This window comes from Cyprinus carpio, chromosome B1 (genome assembly GCF_018340385.1).
Source record: "Cyprinus carpio isolate SPL01 chromosome B1, ASM1834038v1, whole genome shotgun sequence".
In the NCBI taxonomy this organism is placed as follows: Eukaryota; Metazoa; Chordata; class Actinopteri; order Cypriniformes; family Cyprinidae; genus Cyprinus; species Cyprinus carpio.
Window position 1 is genome coordinate 35416811 of NC_056597.1, and position 19579 is coordinate 35436389.

Below are 19579 nucleotides of genomic sequence, written 5' to 3' on the forward strand. Positions count from 1 at the left end.
TCCTGTTTGACTTCCATATTAACTCAGACCTGGACATGTACTATTCGCGAAGTATTGCCAGTTCATCTGCCTTACCAAGCGTTATCCTACCTCTGTTCCTGATTGCTTACCTGTTTATGATCCTGCCTGATTTCTTGACTCACTGTACTTATACTCTGCCCTTTTGTTCTGACGCCTGATTGGACTGATATTTGTGTTTGGACTCATTGCCTCCCTCTCCACTATTGTCTGTGCTGCTGCCCCTTTGGATGACGAATGATCGGCTTGCCTCTCTGGTTTTGACCCTCTGCCTTTTAATCGACATCTGTTTATAGCCTTGACCTTTAATAAGCTTCTGCAAATGAATTCTAACCAAACTCCAGCATCTCTGTTACACTTTCCTTTTTTTTTACTTCAGGCTGCCTGACAGATCTGTCCTCTTCTTTGTTTAACGTGCATGTTTATATATAGATATATATAATTGATATATACATCAATAAAATACTCTCTTAAAAGTAAAGGTGCTCAAAAGGTTCTTCATAGCGATTGCTTAAAAGAACCATTTTTGTTTGCTTAAAGAACTATCACTTTCTTACCTTTTTATGATATAACCTTCTTTCACCAAAAATAAGCTTTTGTGAAACAGAAAGGTTCTTCAGATGTTAAAGGTTCTTTATGGAACCATTTAAACAAAAAGGTTATTCAATGGCATTGTGAAGCACCTTTATTTTTAAGAGTGAAGTTTCAGGAAAGCCACACATTTGTGAGTAATTCACATTCCCACACTTTCTCTATCTCTTTAGCATTGTTTATGTTTTTGTTTATTAACATATTTGCTAACAGAAATGCATTCAGAAATAGTACAGTAAAACACCAATGTGACCTGTACAAAAGCAAAATGCTATTCACATTAATACAATATTCATGCTAAGTAACAGATTAATTTTACACTGAAGTCATTAGCTGTTGATTTTCTTATTTTTATAGTTTTAAATGTAAATTCACAATTCCCTCATTCGTGAAAATACATTTTGCTATTCATATATAGTACAGTACAATATTAAAGTAATGTACTGTAAAATGGCCCTTTATAGAATAAACATTCATTCAGAGCTTTCTGAGCTAAAAAAAAAAACAGATGTAATTGTAAAGTTATAAATCGTTACTCCCACACAACTGTATGTTTCCATACAAGTAATTTAGTTCCCTTTACCATGCGCACATGAAATAGTTTTCTAGAGTTTTCAAATATGTTTTGAGAATTGAACAAATGTGCTTTTTACCCTCCACCAATAATAATAATAATAATAATAATAATAATAATAATAATAATTCAATAATACTAAAAAAAAATAAAATAAAGTCTAAATAAAACAGTTCAGCAGTGAAACAGCTCTACAACAATAAAACATTGTAGAATAACATGTTTTTCTTTCATTTGCAGAAATGATCTGAGACTATAACATTTGGCATACAAAAACATAGATTTTGTTATATAAAATCAGCTGTATAATAATGGCACTTGAGCAGAATTTATTACTTATTCAGTGGTTATTACTCTGAACGTGATGCTGTGGCCCTCTGTGTTGTTTGAGCAAAGACATCTGAAGAACTTCCTGTACTGCTGCCTGACCTGGAAAAGAATGAGACGAGAGGAGATGAGTGACTTCATGAGATCAATTTAACCTCTAAAACTCATGAACCAGAATGGAGTTTGTTTGGAATAAACAGGTTAGAAAAAAGTGCCTTTTAGATACTAGATCTGCATTTTTAGAAACAGGAGTGAGTATTCAAATAATCATGCTTTCCTTTAGTTCCATAACCTATTCCTTATGATAAAATGTCTTATTAGGACAAAATGAAGAAGAAGGAAAAAAAAAAGATTTTAAACTCTGATGCTATCTTTAGAAAACAGAGCCTAAAATTTTGAAGTAGTTTTAAAAGCTTGGAGACCAAAGGCATTCTCTGTCATTTTAAATTTTAATTTTTAACAGTTGGAGTTTGAATAGTTTTAATTAATTTGAACATTCCATCACAGTGTGTAATTTCCTTTACTCTTCCATTTCCTTCCTGAGTCCAAAATTTTCGGATCTACTTTTTCGTATTCGTTATCCTAAAAATTTGTCCTGCACAGAAACCTTGCACACTGAGTCCGATGTATATTCATCAATCCGTAGCGAAAAAATTTGCAAAACAGTAATAAATGGAGTCTTCAAGCAGTGAGGATGATTTTGTTGTCCTCTTGCTTCTTAAAAAGAGAAAAAGAAAAGAAAATATTGGGTCCATTCAATCCCAAAATATAGAGAGCAAGGTATTAATGAGCAGAGGGATTATCGCGGGCGATTCAAAGTTTACTTCAGGATGTCAGTGGCTCAGCTTGACGCTTTGCCCGCCATACTAGAGCCACATATTAAAAAAAGACCACCAATGTCTGTGAACTCAGTGTGCAAGGATCTTTACAGGGCTTTGTGCTCCGAGACGAAGTGGATCAACTTGACAGTCGCCATTCTGGATTTTATTGTTCACTTGTACGGTGGCTCTAAATTGTCAAAACACGGTCGTCAAGGATACGCAGAGTGAATGTGAGCAGCCACACAATTGTTTTCCAAAGTCTCCATTTTGGTCAGTTTAAATTTAGTTACAGATCACCAAAATAAGAACAAGACCTCAGTGAAAACATCCAAATTACACATGTTAACTGAGTGGTGTCTGACCTTATTATTGAGGACACAGTAGATCAGGAAGATGAAGGTTCCCTGCTGGGAGTTCAAGATCAGGAAGAGGATCTCCAGCACCTTACTGTCATTAGTGAAGAAACCCAGAATCCAAGGGCAACCAAGAACCACAAACTGAGCCAGTGTTTTGAATACCATAATCCTGCAGAGAAACAGAGAAATAATGACTGTTAATGTGTCTTTATTGACTATTTGGTTTTTCTATAGAGTGATTAAATAATAATGTTACTTGGTTTGCTTAATCTGTGAAACTTCAGCATTGAGATTTTTGAAAGCTGAGTTCAGACTGATGACGATGTTGATGAAGAGAATTGTGTTTGGCTGCAAAGTACAAGAGTAATTAATCACCCTGTTTTCTTTTTAATATAAATAAAAGTCATGAGAAATGAGAAAGGTGTTTACTGCTAGTATGACACAAACAGGACCCAGAAAACTCCAGATGAAGCCTTTATCCAGTTTAATCCAGCAGCTGTTTAGAGAAAAATCAATATAATAACTGAATAAATTTGTCAGAAATACTATTTCAGGTGTTGACTGGTGAAATATTGCAGATTTTAATCTTGTGCGTAACACTGATACAGCCTGTGTCTATATTTTATCAGATCACTCACTGTTCGTTGCCGTAGCCTTCAGGAACCAGACCGACAGACACACACACCACAACCAGAGCAACCACATATCCAATCACACACAGGAATCCACTGCTAAGCACTGCCCTCTTTTTAGAGCTGATCTGTGATAGGTTCTTCACACAGATGAAGAGCAGCACACCTTCAATGAACATCCACACAAAGCCGGAGAGAAAGAGGAAGTGCAGAAGGCCTGCGATCGCGGCACACAACACCTGGAGATCATGAGAGATGGTTATGATGATTCTCAGTGATGCTGTGCTGAGCTGTAGGGCTCCTTCATTATTCTCACCTGCTGACTCAGTATGAGGCTCAGGAACTGCTGTGTGAGCAGGAACAGAAGGTGAGCCAGCAGAAGACTGATGCAGATGTTGATTCGAGCCACATTATTCACTAAAGGACTCCACTGACAAAGGGCAAAGGTCAACAGGGCCAAACTGAAGAACACCAGCCCCACGATCACACACACCAAATTCAACAGATCCAGCAGTGAGTCACTCTGAGAAAACATGTCAGTTCTGTTCTGTACCTCTGACTGACGGCTGGTTTGCATGATGAGAGCGAATGTAGACAGATGAACACAGGAACACACAGTGTAGCTGCTGTTAGTTCTTAAAACAGAACAACCATCTACAATCCACTCTCTGTTATTCCAGTACACACAGGACAGGGAACCATTGGGATCAAACTCCTGAAAAAGATGAAGAAAATATCAGAACACTGAATAGTAGTTGTTTTCAGATGTTCATCAGTTGTCAGGTTGGACAAACACATTTCAGTGTCTCACTCTGATGTGTCTGAAGGTGAAGTTGACTGGTTTGGTGAGTTTAGTGTTGGTGGTTTTGGGAAGAGTAACTGAGATCACAGTGGACATCATGGTTTTAATTGTGCCATTTGATGTGTTAAAAAAGTCTGGCTTCAGTAGATTCTCCATCGTGACGTAACTCATGAAAGCCACAGCAGCTGATCCTGTGTGACAGAAACAGAAAAAGAAACTTACATTAATACTATAGCCTATGCTACAATAACAACAGCAACCAAAAAGTAAGTAAATGTGGTTTAGTGGTAATGGTATAATGTTTCTTCCCACATTTTTTAAATCAAACTAAAACATTTGACATACTTTCAGTGTTGTTCTTGGATATCCCAATGAGATCGATGTCCACAGAAGAATTTGTCGTGTCAAGTCGAGGGATTTTATTTAAGGTGACCTGTGGTCCAACCATGAAGACTTGACCCTCTGATTAAGGACAAACAAGCAGTTACATGCTATTTAATTGTATGTAAATGATGTAAGTGAACTTTCATTTATATATATATATATATATATATACATATATATATATATATATATATAGCAAAAAATCCAGAGTGAAATTAACTCTATATATATACACAGCAAAAAATCCAGAGTGAAATTAACTCTGCTGGGAGTACATGTGAGACCACACTCAAGAGTGTGAAAGTGTTAAAATAGGAGTGTTAAATTAACACTGAAGCGGAGTTAAAGTTAATGATATAATTAAGTGATTAACTGAGTGATGATTGACCATTATTGACGAGACCTGATGTTAACAAGCAGAATCAACAAAGACAAAAATCACATTTTTTATGTCACCATTATAGTGGTCAGTGTTTGCTTTAGTTGGGCTCTTGACTCTTACCTTTTTAAAGTCAACAACCAGAAGACATATGGACTTAAATTATGTTCTTGGGCACAATACGCAAGCTAACATGCAGTACAATCTAAATATATACACGTTTTAATATATATATTTCTAAGCATCCTCAATAAGAGCCATTTTTTAAGAGTACACATGTGCATAAAAGCCTAAGGGAACCCTGGAGTATGATGTAAGAGGGAACCCGCAATGAATCAAACATCAAAAAAAGCAAAATGACAAGGACCAAAAATAGTAAATTAGTCATCAGGTACCATGTTGAACACTATGTCAGCATCTCAGAGATATCAAATCAATTCATTAGCAGAAGTTATTACTCAACCACATGCATGTGACGTCATTAACAATGGCCCTTTATTGTTGAACTAATGTGGTTCAAACGATGGAGATGCGACTGTGTTGGAGAAACAGCCATGACTAGCAAGTGTTACGCACCCCTGTTAGGCCGGGCATACACTGTATGATTTGCGTCCAATTATGAGCCGAATTCTGACTTGTGCAACTTTTTTTTAAGTCAAGACAAATTTCAGCTCTGTCTTGTGTCTTTTGAAGTGTAGTGTACAGGGGGTGACGAGAGGTGATAAGCCTCTCCTGATCAGCAATCGGACGATCGGATGAATTTCTGACATGTCAGAAATTTTGGACACCCCTAATAAGGGTATCACACAGTTGAAGCGGAACTACACTCTAAAAAAATGCTGGGTTATTTTGACCAGAGGTGGGTAGTCCAGGGGCCAAAAAGTAAAAGTCTAGACATATTTTTGCTCCACCCATGAGCTTAGCAGCTGGTTTCTCCAGAGGAGGAACCAAGTCATTTCTTTCAAGTCACAAACGAGTCTCAAGTCAAATCGCAAGTCAAAAAGTTAAAAGTTAATGAGATAATTAAGTGTCTATTTAAATGATGATTGTGCTTTAGTGATGAACACCTGCTGTTATTGAGAATTACAGAAGATCAGATGTTGATGTTTTAATGGTTAAAATGCTGCAACCATCATGGAGATCAGTGTTTGCTTCAGTTGGACTCTTGACCCTTGACTCTCTCTACATGTGGTGTTGTACAAGGATGAAATATTAGCTGTTTATATATGATGAAATAAACCTCACGAGCTGGTCTGATTTCACTCAGAATGACTTTATTTCATCTATAACGTTTAGGTTTTACACTAAGAACTCTGTGAAACTACAGCGAAGTGTGTTGTTCTAAGAAATATAGTGAATGAACATATATATATATATATATACATACATATATATATATATATATATATATATATATATATATGTGTGTGTGTGTGTGTGTGTGTTTGTGTGTGTTTCATTCACTATATTATAGTGAATATAGAATATAGAAACTATATAGAAATATAGTGAATGAACATATATATATATATATACATACATATATATATATATATATATATATATATATATATATATATATATGTGTGTGTGTGTGTGTGTGTGTGTGTGTGTGTGTGTGTGTGTGTGTGTGTGTGTGTGTGTGTGTTCATTCACTATATTTCTTAGAACAACACACTTCGCTGTAGTTTCACAGAGTTCTTAGTGTAAAACCTAAACGTTACAGATGAAACAAAGTCACTCTGAGTGAAACCAGACCAACTCGTGAGGTTTATTTAATCATATATAAACAGCTAATATATAATATAATATAATAAAATAAAATAAAATATACACAACAAATTCTTTAACTACTATGCTACTTAGACACACTCAGACATCAAGAACCAGTATAGGAATCTCAACAATGGTGACAATCAACAAAATGCTTCATGATGCAATGCATGCTGGGTAACACCATAGTAAAAACTCCGATCATGCACTGCAGTATGAAAAAATATTGTCACCACTGTTGAGGATCGTATGATAAGTGTTCATGTCTAAAAGCCTGAGCCAATAAATCTTGTTTATTTTTGTTCAATATTGACACATTAATGTGACATTTGTTTAATAGCCTTTTTTTTTTTTTTTTGCAGCTCTACAGTATCTGAATGTCAGTTAATAAACCAAAGAGAGAGACCACTTTATGATGTTCACTCATCATGAGTTATTCGCAGAAATTGCAAGCTACTCTGCTACTTCAAGCTCTTGACTCAGCAATGCACAAATGTTTGCTGTGAAACAATATTGCAACCACTTAGAAACAGACTACTTTGAATCATTAAAAGGGTCAAGAGACTAATTAAAGCAAACCTTGACCACAGTTATGGTGGCATCTTGTGTGTGTTAAAAAACAAAACAAAAAAATCAGTTGCTTTCATCTAAGGCTGTGGCTGAAGTCAGTTATAGTTCTTGTGTTTCACTTTTCTTCAATGATGTTGATTGTTAACAGTAGATGTTCATCACTAATGTGCAATCATCATTTAATTAATCACTTAATTATCTAATTAACTTTAACTCTTTGAGGACTTGGGATTTAATTTGAGACTTGCTTGTGATTTGAAAGGAATGTCTTGGTTCTCCTCTGTTTAAAACAGCTTGCTGAGTTCATGGGTGGAATAAAGATATAGCAGGACTTTTACTTTCTGACCCCTGGACTTTATACCTCTGCCAACCACTGGGTCAAAACAACCCAACCTTTTTAACCCAGCGCTGGGTTATATTTAACCCAGCATTTTTTAGAGTGGAACCGACTAAACTCAGTGTTTTTTCCCTTCACTGCATCTGCATGAAAACAGAAATGAAACCATGGTGACATGGCATGTGATTTGGATTGAAGCAATGGAGGTTACACTGTTTCAGTTATAGTGTGAGCAGTCAAAACGCAGCTTGACAATTGGGCCGTATAGTGTGGTCCGTGTACCTTCGTATAATTAGTTTTTTGATTTAATATTGAAATATGAAAAATTTAAAAACTGCACATTTTTCGTTTTTAATTTGTCCAAACAAAACGAAAAATAAAGAATTTAGCTTATTTTTTTTTTTTTTCGTTTTTACGTTCAGGGACAGAAAATGAATAAACAACTTGAATATTCGATCTCTACATGTGGGCGGGAAATTAAAACGCCCCTCTCCGCTGATTGGTCGACCAAACATTACAACATAATAAGAGTCCTAAACATAAGAGTCCTTCTACGGTCCATCTCTTTAACACTGTGAACAACTCTGAATACATGAAACATCATTGTAGCCCCCCTTTAACGGGTTTATTTCTACTACATTTTATCTCATTCTCTTCATCAAACAGCCATTTTTAAGAATAGCTTGACACAAACCGTACCGAGGCAGAGCCATTTGGTCCTTTGGAACACCGCCTGTTTATTAGTATCCACCTATCAAAATCTGTCTGGCAAAGCTGAGCGACCTGAAGCAGGGAGAATGTAGCAGCCTATAGCGAAGCGCAGACCGCTATGAATTTATGTGAACATGTAGTCATAACTTTTGTTTTAGACAATATGCTGCATTGTGGACTATAGAGGAACTTAAATAATATGACATATGAAAAGAAATTAGCACATCTATTCTTTTTTCTATTTTGAGTTTTATTCATAGAGCACTTTATACATATTTCGGAAATCATATGTTGTTATCCCACTGGCATGGGACTATTTGTTCGTCAGAGCGCTTGTTTCAGTGATTGAATTTAGTGAAATGGGAATTCGACGTCATGAAGGTAAACTCATTTGAGTTATAAGAACATATCCCAACCCTGAAATAACACTTCGAACAATAAACCAGAGATCAGTGTCAAAAATTAACTTTCCCATAAGAGGCACCTGATTTTCAGGTTTTGTTTACAGTTTTTTTTTTTTTTTTACCTTTTACCTTTTGTATGTCATCTTTAATGTTAAATTCTTACTTCAAAAAAATTGAATAATGTGACAATAGGCTGTTACCAATTAAATCAGTATCCAGAGATATAGAACCTGCATCTGAAGATGCTTTTAGATGTATTTACAGTTTAATGCTGATCAGACGGCTGTACGTGCATTTACATAGCAATTACAAATGTATAAAGAAATAAGATTAATGTTTTATACAACATTTTTAATACAGAAATGTGAACAAAATGAAATTATTTGAAATGAAATGAAAATGAAACTTGAATTATGAATGTAATATCACCACTAGGTGGCGGTATTTCATTGTGTTAATAAAGGAGCCTTTTATTCAATCTATTCGTTCAAAATGCTTCATTAATTCAGAAATAAAATCAAGTGGCAGTCTATAATAATTGGTCAGTGAATTGTTGTCTATAAAAATGGGTCTTTCAAAGACTGATTCAAGGAACGATACACCACTCTATGCACCTACAGGGAGTCAGTCACACATGTGGTCATTCTATCAGTTAGCTGGCCAACACCCAATATTAATTAAATAAACTCAGCATATTGTCTAAAAGTACCTATGTTCGCATAAATTAATAGTGGTCTGTGCTTGTCTAATACATTCTCCCCGCGCTGCAGTGCACAAAGGTGTGCCAAAGATGTATAGGTAGTTGTGAGTGCAGGTACGAAGTAAATTAATATTTATGAGATAAACTAAATGTTTCACTGTTAGGTTGCAGAATTTATGCATACACAAAAGAAAGCTCTGTAGGCTCTGCCTCTGTACGGTTTGTGTCAAGCCATTCGTTAATCTGGGCTTTCTCCATAACGATTGATCTAAGACCTTAAGAGCATTTTCTACGAGTCATTTTACGGTTGTTCGCTATTGTTTCACGTGCGTTTCCCAAAAATGCACTTAACAATAGCACATAGCTGTGCCTTAAATGCTACTTAGGAGTCGCTATCCGTTTGTCAAGTACTGAAATGTCACCTTATAGAATGGCTCGTAATTGTAGTACACGCTCGTTTATTTAAATGTTAACCTAATAATGCTGTGTTCCAGACAACTAAGATATAATAACAATTATATTATATTATTATGGTGTAGTCTATAATATTATACTTTACATAATAATAATAAAAATAATAATAATAGAAAGAGAAAGAGAGAGGGAGAGAGAGAGAGAGAGAGAGAGAGAGAGAGAGAGACGTTATTTCCAGATCCAATACATGGCTGTATTTCGTGTACGTCAGCAAGTCTTTGACAGATTTTTTTTCCCCCAGTCTTTGAAGCATGTTTCCTACGTTACTTATTTTATTAGTTTTTTTTGTTCAATCATTCAATTTAGATGTATTGCTATTATTTTCTGCCCTTTTTAATGATTTCATTTATAAAAATAAAAGTACAATCAAATCATTATATTGTAATCACATTGCACTTGAATAAAGTTAAAGGTGTAATCTGCCGACTGTCCTGCAGGTAACCGCATAAATCTGTTCTTATGATGCACTTAGGGCTTTATTATTACTCCAGAGCACTCATAGATCTATGATTAATTTCAAGTGCTACTTAAGTTACGATGCGTTTGAGAAACAGACCGTAATATTAAGATCAGTAGTACAATCGTTTTTATGAGCTTTTGGGAGACACATCACTGACTATCTGATGAAGAGAAAGAGATACAATGTAGTAGAATTAATCACGTTAAGAATCTGTAGAAGCATAGGACTCTTATTATGTTGTAATGTTTGGTTGACCAGAGATGGGCGTTTCATTCCCGCCCACATGTAGTGATCCAATATTCAAGTTGTTTATTCTTTTTCTGTCCCTGAACATAAAAACAAAAAATTAAGCCAAATTCTTGATTTTTTGTTTTGTTTTAATAAAAAAAAAAAAAACGAATTATACGAAGGTACATGGACCATTTTTCACAATACAATATCAAATCATAAAACCAACAATACGAATCTAAAAGAACCATAGTGTGAGGCGAGCACATAAATCCTGTGCTTTGGCTTGACATCACATGCGATTTACTCGTGCAGTGAGAGTTGGTATTTAACAAAACATTGCTAAAATCACATGTAAGCCCGGCCTAAGGCTGTGGTTGGAAGTCAGTTGTAGTTATAAGGGGATAGTTGTGGATCTTGTGTTTAACATAGTTCTTGAGTTTTTTTCTTTCTTTCAGTGATTCTGCTTGTTAACAGCAGGTGTTCATCACTAATGCACAATCATCACTCAATTAATCACTTAATTACCACATTAACTTCAATACTGCTTCAGTGTTACTTTTAACACACTGCTGGTTGTTCCCATATAAAAATAGAGCCATGTTAATTTAACACCAGGGATTTTGCTGTGTTTCTTGCAACTGTTGATTGCTTTGTGCTCAATATTCAAAATATTCAAAAAACAGAAAATATTCAAAAAACACAATGTGGTCTCCACAAACCATGAACTTCTCACTGTAAGGGAACCTGTGTTTAATTTTGTAGTAAATTTTTTTCATGGTTTGTCATAAAACTACCTGCCCATGTCGCCATCTAATATGATAAGCTTCTACCATATGAAAGATGAATTTGCATCAAAATGCTGACCTTTGACATCTGTAACAAAAAATGCAGGCAGTGTTTCCTGCTCTTTTATAAGTTTATGACACAATTAATTAGTTACTGTAGGGTGACCAAACGTGCCATTTTCCCAGGACACGTCCTGGCCAGGATTTCTATATTGCCTAAAATATCCACGTTTTTTTTTTTTTTTTTTTTTTTTTTTTTAATCCACGATCATTACCTTCATTAAGTATGAAAACAGGAAACCAAAGCCAAATGCTGGATATTTTAGGCAACATAGAAATCCTGGCCAGGGCATGTCCTGGGAAAATGGCACATTTGGTCACCCCAAGTTACTGTAGCTGCATGTGTTGCTGTCTGTCCCACCGCTGCTCTCTAGACTAAATAAAGTCACTGACATCATATATAATCTAAGTTTCATTATCAACAATAATTGTGTTTCCACTTACCTACAGCAGGAAGAGTAAAACTGACTCTGTCACTTGTGACTGTTGGCTTCACTAATGTAGAAATGAGTTTCTCACTAGTTTTTAACACACAGTTTCCATAGGAGGCTAGTTCAGCTTGGCTTGCTGATGATGATGACTCTACAATCTTCTCTGAAGCGTTGAAGGCCACAGTCAAAATGTTTGTCACAGTCTAATTTATTGATCAGAAAAAATGCAGTTCAATACAGTTACTGTTCATGTAAATGTCAAGACAGCCAGACAGCACTGCTATGTCTGTCATATATTATCTAAATTTGATTTTATTAATTTATAAATGTTCTCCTGAGGACTTACATTCAAAGGAAGCACTTTAGCTGTGATGTTCTTGATCTGTTCAAAACGATTTTGAAAACATCCTCCAGGGGTCTGATTCTGAAATCACAACCGAGTTTTATACAGTAAATTAAACACACTCTGTGGTTTTAATAATGTTTTGCAATATCAATAGCAAACAAATGTAAGTTTGTGCATGTAACCATCAACAATAAATAGAAAAGAACATTCATATTTCAAATATCTGCCAATGCACATCTCATGCTGTCTGTAAAAAATTATTCACTTTATTTACTCAATAAAATTGTTTAAAATTTTACGTCCAATATTATTAATTAAATTTAACACGTTAGAATTAATTAGAAATAATCAAATTAGATGCTTACAAGCAAACATTCAAAATGAGTAGAACATGAAAAAATTAAGTAGAATTTACACAAAAATATTGATTTCATTGAAAAAAAAAAAATATATATGCTAAAGAATACTATGTTATACATGCCAGGTCAGTAGTTGGAGATCATAAAACACCCTATGAAAACATTATATGCATGGACATGACGTCAACTTTTTTACAAATTCACATTTTTGTTGCTTACATAGATATGATACAGGCATCATGTTCAGAAGTTTGTGTCTTCAGTCCCCCAAAACAGTTATTGAAGAACCCTAAAGTTCACAAACAGAAAAGGGTAAATTTATAGGGTTACCATTATAGTGACCCTTGACCCTTGTAGAGGTGACCTATATGTCACCTCTTGACCCTTGACTTTTTAACATTACATTTTGTATGGCTGTTGGAACTGAATTATAACAGCTAGACATGCTAAGAGTAAAGATGATCAGGTGGTGTTGGTTATGATTTTACATAATCATTGTTTGGACTGAGTGTTATAAATAGAGCTTGTTCTCTGAGTTAAATTAACATTCAATATAGAAGACCCTAAATTTTCTGTAAAATCCAGAGTTTAAGAATTCTGATTAAGAAAAAATGTGTAGTGGGAAAGGGAAACTTTTTAGGAACACAGTGACATCAAGAACCAGCGTATGAATCTCAAGAATGGTGACAAACAGCATATTCAGATTAACAGATGAACTGTAAGCATCACAAAACAAGCTACTAAAAATTGCATAAAAAAGTAAAAAGAAAATAAAATATTAAGAATAAATCTAACACAATTCATCTCATAATTTATTCATGCCGCAAAGCATGATGGGTATGGAATTACATTTGGTTCAATAAAAATGAACGTAACTTTATAAAACTGAACGTAACTTTTTCAGAACTATCAAAAATATGCCATTACAAAAGAAGAAAAACACAACGAAAATGAAAAAAAATGAACTCAGTCGCACAAATTTAACAGGCTCTTCAAATATGGTTCATTCTTTGTTAATGTTTTTCAAAGATTAGTTTTCGCTAATCGTGGATTCTGAATGCATTGCCACAGATTTCGCTTACGCTTCCCAGTTTTTCGTTTGGTGTTTTGACACAAACCTCTCGTGGGGGCAGGCTTAACAGTGATCTACTCTGATTGGATAATGAGCTTTTGATGGACAGGTGCTCTCTGACCGGGAAGTACAGATGCCACTCAGTGGCGCGCATATTGGAAAGCTCTCGCGGTGATTAAATCTGGTCTCTACCACAAAAAAATCTTTTTCACAGACAAAGTGAAAGAAATGTATTTTAAGCTCATACACAGGTTCTACCATGTAAAGAAGTTTATACAAAGATTTAAATCTGACATTGATTTTACAAGCTCTTTTTGTTCGAGTTCTGAAGAAACTATACACTTATTTTGGTCATGTCACTACACTCTGGGACGATATTGGTGTGTTTGTCAAGTGTAAGATTTTGCCAGGCTTCTCAGTACATATGTAAAACATTATATTTGGGTATTATGACTCTGACCCCACAAACGAAAATATCAGTTTTGTTATTCATTTAAATTTTTTCCTAAACAAATTTCACATTCACAAATGCAAATTCTCCAACTGTAAACCTGTCTTCTCTGTTTTGCTAAAAGAAATGGAAAACTATTTGAATGTAATCTCAGTATCTACTAATAAGACAAGACTATAGTGACTGTTAGAATTTGCTCTGCCTTTGATCTCCTTGTGTAATTTTGTTTAGATTTTGGCCCTCTTTTTCTTTAGTTCTATTTTATTCTTTATTGTTTTTTTTTCCTTTCTTTTTTTGTGGTTGATATTATGTGATGTATGTTTATACTTTTGTATGTTTTTGTTCTGTGCATTAATGAAAAAAGAAAAAGAAAAAAAAGCTCTCGCGGTGATTTGTATGCAATACATTGTGCCTTGTATTACTAAGTATGTAAATAATATTTGACCTTCAATCGTCTCAGTCTGTAAAGATGAGCTCTCAGGAGAGACACGGAGCGGCATCATCTTCCTCCTCCACTTGTCCTTCAAGGCAGCTTGAAGTAAGCTTGTGTTACTGAAGTTACCAATAACATCGATACAAGTTTTATTCATGTTACAGTGTGCAGCAGTTCGTTGCGGGTTATTATTGTCATTCAGTAACACAAGCTTACTTCAAGCTGCCTTGAAGGACAAGAGCTCATCTTTACAGACTGAGACAGTCGAAGCCCAAATATTATTTACATATTTAGTAATACAAATCACCGCGAGAGCTTTCCAATATGCACGCCACTGAGTGAAGTCTGTACTTCCCGGTCAGAGAGCTCCTGTCCATCAAAAGCTCACTATCCAATCAGAGTAGATCACTGTTAAGCCCGCCCCCACGAGAGGTTTGTGTCAAAACACCAAACGAAAAACTGGGAAGCGTAAGCCAAATCTGTGGCAATGCATTCAGAATCCACGATTAGCGAAAACGATTCTTTGAAAAACATTAACAAAGAATGAAGCATATTTGAAGAGCCTGTTAAATTTGTGCGACTGAGTTCATTTTTTTCATTTTCTTTGTGTTTTTCTTCTTTTGTAATGGCATATTTTTGATAGTTTCTGAAAAAGTTACATTCAGTTTTATAAAGTTTCGTTCATTTTTATAGAAGCAAATGTAATTCCATAGATGGGAGCCATAAATGAGTTTTGATTGGTGGCACCCAGAATGCAGTGCAACATGCTTTGTTACGGTCACCATTGTTGAGGTTCTCAGCCTGATTCTTGATGTCTGTGTGCCTAAATGAATGAATTTTTATTTTAATGTTTTGATCAGAAATGCTTCTAAGAATCTCTCTGATTATGCTGAAAATACCAGACCTTATACTGTACAGCCAAAGGATGTCTGTTGTTGAAAAGACACAACCAACTCAGAAATCCTGATCAAATGATGTCAAAACACATAAAGCCACCTTATCTTATTCTTTATTGGCTTCTCTAACCGCTGTATCACAATTACAGAAACCAACAAAATTGTTTAAAAGTTTAAGGGTCAAGAGCCCAACTAAAGCAAACACTGACCACCGTAATGGTAACCAAAATGTAGATTATTCTCCTTCAGTGATTCTGTTTGTTAACATCAGATGTCTTAAATAACTCTGTTTTGGGGGCTTGAAAACATAAGCTTTTGAACATGATGCCTGTATCATCTCCATGTAAGCAACAAAAACATGAATTTGTGAATTACATTTTTGCGCTGTGTTTCTTAATCGCCAACTACTGGCCTGGTATGCATAACATAGTATTCATTAGCATAGTGTTTTGTTTTTATGTGTTAAATTGAATTAATAACATTGCTTGTAATCTGTTGCCACAATTTTATTAAGTGAATATTTTAACAGTGTACACCAACTACGCACACATCTCCTATCATGTATGCCTATGAAAGACGATCGAACCAATCAGAGTAGGTATGGGGCGGGTTAACATGTGCAACCCCTCCTCTATATGCAGGCTGCAGCCAGGTGCTTCTCGTTTTTTGTCTAACAAAACCAATATTTTTGTATACATTTTACTTATTTTTTTCATGTTATTTTACTCATTTTGAATGATTGCTTGTAAGCATCTCATTTGATTAATTCTAATTCATTCTAATGTGTTAAATTTGATTAATAATATTGCTTGTAATCTGTTGCCACAATTTTATTGAGTAAATATTGAGTATCACTTTTTACAGTGTAGAAGCTGTGAGTCCAACTCTAAAACTTCAATTTCAGAAACTCAACTTACGTTGCATTCTTCCGGCAGCGTTATATCTCTAACTGCAATGACAGAAATCAACATGAAGTCAATATTAAAACAAAACAGCAAATGATATAGATGTCATTTGTGCAAAATTATTAAAGCACAGATTAAAAATAAATGATTAATGTGTCCATGATTTTTTATCTAAAAAATGTTTTGTCCTCTCCCAATAATTTTTCTCTCTCCTAAAAAAAGACTTTGATTATTTATTATTATTATTATCAGCTCCAATTTACACTCCCGTTTATACTACAGTTCCTCCCAGTGAAAGCTGCACAGATTATCATACAGCCATAAATAGATGCATTTCTAGGACTTAAAAGGTCTCTGTGGCAAAAGCAAAAGTACCCAGTGAAATGTTTCAAAATGAACAAGCACTTTTGGCTAGTGCAACAAGAAAAACTATTATTTTATTAACTTTGATAAGCTGTACAACAATAGTGTTCAAATTGTCTCTGTTTTTTTTTTTTTTTTTTTTTTTTTCTGCAGAAAGCTGTTTTCAAGTGATGTGCATTACATGGTGGAAATACTGAGGAAAATAATAAAATTTTCACAATATATATGTAGTGTTTTAAGTTATTAATAAAGAACAGATGTTGGCAGAATATCCAAAAGTATGAGTACTTCTATAAATAATAACTCAAGTAAAAGTAATAATCGTAATAGATACTTGAGTAAAAAAAAGTATCCAGTGAAAAATAATAATAATAATAATTAATATAATATATTATTAATATACTATTTTTATAATTAAAGTAACATTTATTTAAATGATTATATTATTAGCATATTTAGATATTTGTGCAACAAACATAGAATAATAAAGTATTATTTCAGGCATATCATTGCATGTCATTTGCTTTGTATAATAATGTAAAGTGTAATCAGCTACATTTGGTTTATTAGATGATATCAGAAAGTAAACCTGCAGAGTCTTATGCTCGAATGCATTTCATGGGAACCACTGACACAGAGAAGAAAAGAGTGAAAACTGTCTTTGCTCACACTCATGACCAGACCCGGTTCCGTGATGCTTCTGAAATGCACATTTTAACATAGATTTACATAGCTATTGTTATCACTGTCAATCACTGATCGAGAATAAATCCTATATAAATATGCTGATGTCCTTCCTGAGACTTTGCAGTGTATGTGGCAAAAAACAAATCTTTCTAAATGTATTATAGCCTAGAAAACGTGCAAAGAGTGCTCCCTTTATAATCACTAAAAAGCTGAGCCCTCTTTGATCACCAAAATCTCAAAAAGTTCCATTATTATGCCTACCAATTAATCTCTCCATGTTGCACAATCTATTATTTAGAATGTATATAGACTCTGGATGTTATAATCACAGACTGTAAGAAACTGGACGTAGTGTCTCCACTTCCTTCCACTATAAAAAAAGTGAAGCCAAAGCACCCCAGGATAGATGTGTTATATACAATTCGAAAATCCAATTTTTCCCACCTCCTCCTTGGAAATAATGTTTAAAATAATGTTTAATAATGTTTAAAGTCAGAAATTCGGCCTGTGAACTCGTGGCAGATCGTTCAACCCTGTCTTCAGCGAGACGTGTCATTTGACGTCACTGCTTCCAGCAAGCATAGTTTGGCACCTTATATCAAACTTAAAAACATTAGACATTAAGTTTATTGAATGATACCTTAATTTTTGCTTTTTCGACAGCTGTTTTCAAAATGAATGGTAGCACTGTAACATACATCAGCCTGATAAGAACTACCTAAAATGATGGAAACCATCTTTGGGAAAAATGCATTGAAGTGTAATTTGATTATGTAGTTTGGCTCACGTCCCATGCATTTACATTTACACTTTAGTATCAAGCTCAGTTTTCACAGTGAAAGCCCTGCACAATTATTTCCATATCGCAACTTATTGTTTCTTCATTTGTGGTTGTCTGTGGACCTAATCAAGCTACTATTACTGCCAACCATGGACGACATAACTCTTATTATAAACTAAATAACTAAATTTGACTTTTGCTGCTGATTTGAATGGTGATATCATTTTAAGTGTCTGTTGATGGTCTTTCATTTTTAACCAAAAATGTGCATGCTGCTTTTCTGATGTTCATTGAAGATTTCAGTGTCTTTTTTCCTGTCACTTGTACATTTTGAATAGTTGTTACCAAAGGCGAGACACGTGAAAAAAAAAAAAAGATCATCAGTTCACTGTCATAAATTGCATACCATTAATTTCTGAACTTTTTACTGTCCATTACTGGAAATTATAGTTTATCTTTTGTTCCTTTTTGTGTTCCCCTTCAAGGGAACTCAACACTGCATTCCCTAGGGTACACTTTGGGGAATGTCATCAGCACGACTGGTGTCTGAAGCACATGTGAGCACTCCAAATCATTGGCCCGCACAGCCCGTGTCGTCATTAGCGGAATTTCCGGAAGTATAAGAGGGTGCCTGTAATGCACGTCATCCACTTCTTTTGTTCTCAGGAGTTGTTTATGTGTGTTTAACTCAGAAGAAGTACTGCTGCTCTCTAAACGCAGAGTACGTAGTTTGCTTAGGGGACCAAATTCCAGGGAGGCACTATCCCAGTTGCTCAAAAAAAAAAAAAAAAAAAACCCTTTCGTTCTATATTAATATTAACATATACATACCGTATACGTAAATAAAATATAAACATGAACATAATTATAAAAAATGCGTTTTACGCTGAACAGAGTAGACAGGCGAAGCACATGTGACTTCCACATCTGCGCCCGCGCCCTCTCTCAGCTCAAACCATAATTTTATTACGAAAAAACAAAAAAACATGGTTCTTGTAGCAATGCTAACTCACTCTAAAAAATGCTGGGTTAAATATAACCCAGCGCTGGGTAAAAAGGGGACCAACCCAGCAGTTGGGTTGTTTTGACCCAGCGGTTGGGTTATTTTGACCAGAGGTGGGTAGTCCAGGGGCCAAAGAGTAAAAGTCCTGACATATTTTTGCTCCACCAATGAGCTAAGCAGCTGATTTCACCAGAGGAGGAACCAAGTCATTCCTTTCAAGTCACAAACGAGTCTCAAGTCAAATCCCAAGTCCCCAAAGAGTTAAAAGTTAATGAGATATATGTGATGAAATAAGCTTCATGAACTTGCATTAGTGATGAACACCTGCTGTTATTGAGAATCACAGAAGATCAGATGTTAATGTTTTATTGGTTAAAATGATGCAACCATCATGGAGATCAGTGTTTGCTTTAGTTGGACTCTTGAGCCTTGACTTGCTGTGTTAGATCTCTCTCTGTAGAAA

General features: G+C 34.9%; 1 protein-coding gene across 1 annotated transcript; it reads right to left on the reverse strand.

Moving 5' to 3' along the window:
• Window positions 1-3219: 3219 nt before the first annotated feature.
• LOC109072811 (adhesion G protein-coupled receptor E3-like) lies at window positions 3220-18713 on the reverse strand. The gene is made up of 7 exons (XM_042716082.1): window positions 18609-18713; window positions 12167-12244; window positions 11834-12023; window positions 4467-4583; window positions 4131-4312; window positions 3636-4034; window positions 3220-3558 (listed from the first exon to the last, which is right to left on the reverse strand). Exons 1-7 carry the CDS (start codon window positions 18711-18713, stop codon window positions 3322-3324), a joined length of 1308 nt encoding a protein of 435 aa, XP_042572016.1. The 3' UTR covers window positions 3220-3321.
• Window positions 18714-19579: the final 866 nt, after the last annotated feature.